Genomic DNA, 7,500 nt, shown 5'->3' with positions numbered 1-7,500 from the left:
CGCGCTCTCTCGCGCGCGCTCCTCGTCGCCGACGCTCTCGCTCGCGTCTTCGAGTCGCGCGCTCTCGCACGCGCGCTCGCGCTTGCGGCTGTCTTCGCGCGCGCGCGCGCTCTCTTGCTGTATCTCGCGCTCGCGCGCGGGGCGGTCTCGCTCTCGCTCGCGCTGCGGCGTCGCTCTTCTCTCTCTCTCTCTATGTCGCGCGCGCTCTCTCGCGCGTTCTCTCGCGCACGCGCGCTCTCGGCTCGCGCGGGCCTCGCGCTCAGCTCCTCTCTCGCTCGTCGCGCTCGCTCGCTCTCGCTCTCCGCTCGCTCTCTCGCTCTCTCTCTCTCGTTGCTTCTCTATCGCCGCGCTTTCTCTCTCGCTCTTCGCGCTTGTCTTCTCTCGCTCTCTCTCTCTCGCGCGCTCGGGCGGCCGAGCTCGGGCGGCCGCCCGGCGCGCGCGAGCGCCTGGCGCGGGCGCGGGCCCGCCCGGGCCCTGTCGCTGTTCGCTTGTTCTTCTGTCGCGTGCGCGAGGCTCGGTAGCGGGTGTTCTTTGGCGTGCTCGCTCTCTCTCTCTCTCTCGCTCGCTCTCTCTCGCTCGTCTCCTCTCGCCTCTCGCTCTCTCTCTCTCCCTCTATTCTCTCTCTATCTCATTTCTTCGCTCGCTCTGTCGGTCCTTCTCTCTCGCTTGCTTCTCTCTCGCTCACCTCCTCTCGCTCCTCTCTCCGCTCCTCTCTCGCCTCTACCGTCTCTCTCTCTCCTCTCTCTCGCTCCCGTCTAGTTCTCTCTCTCTCCTCTCTCTCTCTCTCGCCTCTCTCGCTCCTCCCTCTCTCTCTCTGCTACCCGCTCTTCTCGCTCTCTCTCTGCTCGCTGCTTCCGTCCCTCTGCTCTCTCCCGCTCTCTCGTCTCTCTGCTCGCGCTCTCCTCCTCTCTCTCTCGCTCTCCGCTCGCGCTCGCGCGCCCTCGCTCTCTCTTCCCCGGCGCTCGCGTCTTTTCCCTGGGCCCTTTTTTTATTTTATTTAAATTATTAACTGGATTTTTCTTCCCCCCTTTATGACGAGCCCAATAACTTCCCCACCTCCTTAAAAAAATTTCAAGCGCAGAAGGGTAAGTTTCTTATTGGTCAAAATAAACCTGTATATTTTTTTCCAAGTGTTACTTTTTTCTACTTTTGCTTCAGTTTGAAGAATTTGAAGAACCAAGGGAGCACAAGTTGTATATCAGAAAGTGGAAGAAAATGGACCAGGAGATCTGCATCTTCTTACTCTGAATTTGTATGATTTAGCAGCAGAAGCAAAGGTAATGAAAGAAAATTCATAATCACCAGTAATTGTCTTAAGAAATGTAGCATATTCGTCAAACCACTTTAGTGTACGTAAATATTTATGAACCTTTATTTTCCATAGAATATGACTGAGGAACCATTGAAAAGAACTCATATAACTTTTGATGAGGAACAAACATTGTTGAAACCACTAGCACTTACGTAGACATGCCAACAGATAGGTAAGTGCTTTTTTAATAAATTCAATATTAACAATATTGCACAAAAAGAAATTTTCACAATCAATCGTTGGTTTATGATTTTATAATTTTGAATAAGCTAATTTGGGTACATATGGAATTACCTCTCATTACTACAGGAATACCAGTGTTCAGAGGAGGAAATTTGGAATCAGCTGACACAAGGATATACCCAGACGAAGTACAAAGTTGGGGCTACTAATCCAGTTTGATAACCAAAAGGGATTGTAAAAATGGGCTCAGAAAATTTTCGTTTTTTTTCTGAAAAAATTACAATGGATAAATTAGATACAGGTGAGCATAAAACTTTTAGATATCTCAGTGGTTCTTAGCCTTTGAAGTCTGGCAACTCACTAAAAATATATTGTAGACTGCAACATAACAGTTACTATATCTTTAGTATACAAGTACAAATCCAAATGAATACAAGCTACTCTGAGTTACTATAAGAAAACTTAATAAACTCTAATTGATAGTAAATTTTAGGTTAGGTTAGGTTATCTTTTAATATTTTTCCAGTGTTTTTTAAGGGTAAGGGCAGTAACCCCAAAGGCAAGAAAGACATCAGCAAAATATTTTGCTTCAAGGTAATCCACGTAAAAGTGGAAGCCACTGCAATAGCTCTTGGTTGGAATTTTGCCTATCATTGAAAGTGAATGACAATTCAATATCACCCTAGAGATTGTGGGATGTATTTTTCAAGAAAGCCACTATCATTATTGTAGCTAGACTTTTAATTCAAGAATGGAAAGGAGACAAAGCTAATAAATTTATTTGCCAAATTTAAAAAATAGGTAAATGTGACTTGTGTATAAATAATTTTTGCATTGTACCCATTGGTGCCCGTTCATTTTATTTTTTTTATTCCCCGGGGTTTGGGTTTTTATAGGGTTTCTTTTCAAAACCTTAATCACCAAGGAGCCTACCTTGATAGCCTACCTTGAATTTTTAGGGGAAAAAAATATTTTGAATACTATTAGTAGCTACTTTTATCATTATTGATATTATCATTATTTTAATTGAGTTATACAGCATTTTGGTGATTGATTAACTGGTATTTGTATTTCAGAATCATGGTTTTCTGTAACCCCAGAAACTATTGCTATCCACCATGCATACCGATGCAGTTTACTGGTTGTAGATGTTTTGGGTTTGCGGGGAAATCCCTTTTCATTTCAGAGACATGCAAACATGGTAAATAAATTATTTGAAATTATATCTTGCCTCTATACTAGATGTACCTTGATTGGCTATAAACCTGTGTTATGTAAAAAACAAAAATATTAGATTCTTAAGGGGTACAAATATTCATTTAACCCATTGCCTCCAGTTAAATTCAGGTTACTCCTCACTTTACTCTAGGTAATATGTACAGATACTCAGCCTTCACTCTAGGGCCTGTTTCAGGTTCTGGTATTGTTGTATTCCAGCCTCATGTTGTAACAGAAATGACTTCTTTATTGTAGTAATGTTTGTGAGCATTTTCTTGTAATTATCTTTTGATTGAGTTTGCATATTCTAAGATCTCTATTAGACAACTATTGAATCCAAAGATGAATGAACTGGTTTTTAATTTTACTGATTGTGGCTTTAAATATGATTTTCTCTATTTTTTATTGGCTCAGAGATTGCCAGTGAGCTTTCAAATTTTATAACATAGAAATATAGATATTTACAACTTCTGAGTCCCAGAAGTATTCTGCTCCCATTGTTTCACAAAAACTAACATATTGTAGTATTGAGATCCCACAACTAAATCAGGCACCCCAAATATCCCAAAAAATTCCCCCCCCCCCAGGGAAGTCACCATATTATCATCAGTGACATCTATTTTCCCCATCTCCCTCCCCCTTCCCTTTTCAGTTCTGCACCTCCACAGTACCTTAACATTGAACAAAAGATTTCTAAATGTCCTAAAGTATCATGGTATCATGTTGGGAGGTTCTCATAACCCACAGGGTTTAATGAAGACTTTTCAGTGACACAAAAGTGAATTATCCCTCCTGTAGGCACAGTTAACAATATGTATCTAAACCCCTAGCCAGAAATAAGTAAATAGCTAAAGAAAGGATTGTGTATTATCCTTCATTTTCATAAACTTTGCCCACAGTACTGCATATTACAAGTCTTTTTTTTAAACATCATACCTACAAATTGAAATTTACTTTCAGTTGTTGCAATTGATATAGATCCTGAGAAAATTGCAATGGCATATCACAATGCATCAGTTTATGTGTAGCAGACCGTATAGATTTTATTGTTGGAGACTTCTTTAAACTTGCTCCATTTTTAAAGGTAAATTATGAGAGTATTATATTTGACTGATAATATTTCAGATTATAGTATTTGAGATTAAAGTAAAGTACCCAAACTCTGAATACAAATTATATTTTATGGGGTTTTACACTCTCATCCAAATTTCTTGTACTCCAGGCTGATGTTGTATATTTAAGTCCTCCTTGGGGTGGTATGCAGTATATGCAGGAGAAGGTGTATAATGTAAAAGCCTTGGATGGACTCATTAACTGTGAGACGCTTATAGCTACAGCACAGGAAATAACAAAGGACATAGCTATCTTTTTGCCAAAGAATAGTGATTTATATCAGGTTTTGTTTTGATAAAAGGGATTTGTGATTTTCATTTATGATAAAGTGGTTAGTGTGAAATACAAAAAACTGAACAGCTTAACAACTTGTGAACATATTGTGTTATACCATAGCCCAAATCCATTTTTTTGAGCATTTCCCAAAATTGACTAATTAAAAACTATTTTTTCTCATATAATTGAGCACAGGATTGGAAACTGGGGGTTTAATTGAATACAGCTTAATGGGAACCAAGGTAAAGGCACTGACAGCATACTTTGGACCCTTTTATACTGCTAATTCAGTATAGAAATTGCTTGTCTACTTTTGATTTATTCCATAAACATGTGAAATTTTAAACATGTTCCAGTTTTATTAGGTAAAGGAATCTTATGTTTTCCAGGAAGTACTTCCACATTTAGATACAGGAAAAACCACACACACAGGTGCCCATGCACTCATGCACATGCACACACATACACATACACATACATACATATTCTTATTTTTATTTTCTTCTTATTTTCTTTTTTAAAATAACAAAATAAATATATTTAAAAGGAAAATTTTCAATATCTCCATTTATCATTTAATTGTGGCCCTTTATGCTTTAAAATTTGTTGCAGCTTTTAAATAGGTTCTGTTAAATCAACCAAGTGAAACAGGCAAAAAAGGTGTTTTAATATTATATTCTGATACATACAAAACAGTTTTATGGATATTTTTAAAAATAGTTTTTTTTTTTTTATCTACATATACATATATATACACTGTATATAAAACAAATGTAGGCCTAATGTACTTTACACACAATCACTTGGACCCATTCACACATTCATATTCACATTCAGATTCTTATTCACATGCACACACTCTAGAATACACTTTTATATTTTTCCTTTTAATCAGATGCAAATATTTAGAAATGCCATTATTTCATTTTTGTTAATGTTTAGTGAATATATTCCACTCCTATGAAAGATGGATTCACTTTTTCAATACTCTGTAGCAAGTAGAATAAGCAAAAAGAATATATGTTAACTTGTATTATAATGGATGTAAGAAAACTGGATATAGAAATACATTAGTAAAAGTATTTTTGTTTTTTAAAATAAAGTCATTTATTAATACTGGTGTATATTTTGAAACCTCTGTTATACACAAAAAAAAAACACCCACAGCATATGTATATAGGGAAAAATAAAAAAAAATATATAAACATTATAATATATAATAATATATATTTATATATATATAATTATACATTATATACTATACATTAACACATACACATATAACATATACATATATTACAACTGCATACATAATACACATATACATAATACAATACATATATTATCAACATATATATCTATATAAAATTATTTATATTAATATTATAAAATAAATACCTAATATAAATACATAAATTTAATATCTATATATAATAAAAATTTAATACAGATATAAATACATATATAAATATATATATTTTATAATATATAATTAAATATATATTATAATATTTACAAAATATATATACATATATATATTTTATATATAAAATATATATATATATAATAATATATATATATGGGTGATGTGTATTATTATATATATTATAATATAAAATTTATATAAAATATATATTAAATAAAATGATATATATATTTCTAATATAATATAATATATAATTATTTATTTATATTTTATATACAAATAATTTATGCATAATATACATAATATATGTAATATAAATTATTATATAATATATAATGTATATAGCTATAATATTATATATATTATTATAATATTATATTTTAATTATATAATTATTTTAAATGTATATCATATATGAAATTATAAATATTATATATACAAAATATTCATATATTATAATAATATATTATATAAAAATATTATAAAATATATTATATAAATATTTAAATAAAATAAAAGCATCATCTTTATGGGGACAATCAGACAGGGCCCCCCCCCACCCCCATCCTTTTAAATATATATATATATTATTATACTAAAAAACATAAAAATAAAAATATATAATATATAATAAATATATATATAATATATATATATATATATATATAATATGTAAATACAAATAAAAATATATTATAAAAACATACATATAAACATATAAATATAAAATATATAATAAAATATATTTATAAATATATATTATATATACAATATTTTAATATATAAACTATGATATATAATATAGTTATAAAATTAATAGTATACATTTAATATATATATTTTCATATATAAATATATATGTAAAATATATATATATATTTATAATATATATATATATACACACATTTTTTATATATATAAATAATATATATATATAATATTATTTTTATAATTAATTATACCCACATATAATGCATATATAATATATATCCACACATATATATACATAAATATAATATTTATATATACATATAATATATATATATATACATATAATATAAAATATATTATAATAATAATATATATACATATAAACATATATATATAAATATAATATATATATATATAATATAATATATATATATATATATATAATAAATAATATATATAAAAAATATATATGTAAAATCTATAATATTTATATTTTTTTTATATATTATATTTATTTATATAATGATATAATTTTACCCTATATAATAATAAAATATACCTATAATAATTTTATTTATTAATATATAATAAAATTATATAAAAACCATATATAACTTAATATAATATAAATAATATATATATAATATAATATATACAGATATATATATACATTTATAAATATATATATAATATATAAATATATAATATTACTATATATATATATAACATATAACATAATATACATATTTTCCCCAATATATACATATATCATTTATATACCTATATGTAATATATACCTTATATTATAACAATATATCATATAAATATATATATAATATAAATATACCTAATAATAATATTAATATATACCTAAAAAAAAAATTTAACATATATATGAAATATAATACATATATATATACCTATATATAAATTAATATAAATATAAATACACACACATTTTATATAATATAATAATATATATATATATATACCTATAATAAAATTTTTTTTTTTTTTTAGATGACCAAAAAAAAATTCAGCATGTATAAAACAAAGATGCTGGCATATGGTATTATACACCCCACCCCAAGCACGCACGCACACACCAGCACATATTTTAGAAACAAAAATATATATATATATATATATATATATTTATATATGGTATAAAAAAAACCCACATTTTGGTTGTGGGGGTGTGTGCTGTACATACAACCCCACACACACACACAACATACTTTAATAAATATTTAATATATAT

At 30.2% G+C, this 7,500-nt stretch overlaps 2 protein-coding genes across 6 annotated transcripts in view; both read left to right on the top strand.

The window, feature by feature from the left end:
- LOC125038359 overlaps positions 1–1,738 on the top strand; it is a 15,748-nt gene extending 14,010 nt beyond the window's left edge. For all 5 annotated transcript variants that reach the window (XM_047631850.1, XM_047631852.1, XM_047631853.1 and 2 more), the window contains exons 8-10: positions 1,159–1,277; positions 1,385–1,484; positions 1,622–1,738. In XM_047631850.1, the coding sequence (XP_047487806.1) occupies positions 1,159–1,248 (90 nt within the window). In that variant the 3' untranslated portion in view covers positions 1,249–1,277; positions 1,385–1,484; positions 1,622–1,738. The remainder of the gene's footprint in view (positions 1–1,158; positions 1,278–1,384; positions 1,485–1,621) is intronic.
- A 39-nt stretch (positions 1,739–1,777) lies between these two features.
- On the top strand, positions 1,778–4,132 carry LOC125037865 (trimethylguanosine synthase-like). Its single transcript, XM_047631107.1, is given in 7 exon segments — positions 1,778–1,796; positions 2,022–2,129; positions 2,572–2,646; positions 2,649–2,696; positions 3,674–3,733; positions 3,736–3,797; positions 3,936–4,132. Coding segments are annotated over 7 exon segments (558 nt in total). The 3' UTR covers positions 4,122–4,132.
- Positions 4,133–7,500: the final 3,368 nt, after the last annotated feature.

Source organism: Penaeus chinensis, chromosome 24, assembly GCF_019202785.1.
Source record: "Penaeus chinensis breed Huanghai No. 1 chromosome 24, ASM1920278v2, whole genome shotgun sequence".
NCBI classification, from domain to species: Eukaryota; Metazoa; Arthropoda; class Malacostraca; order Decapoda; family Penaeidae; genus Penaeus; species Penaeus chinensis.
This window is presented reverse-complemented; position numbering and strand designations above follow the sequence as displayed.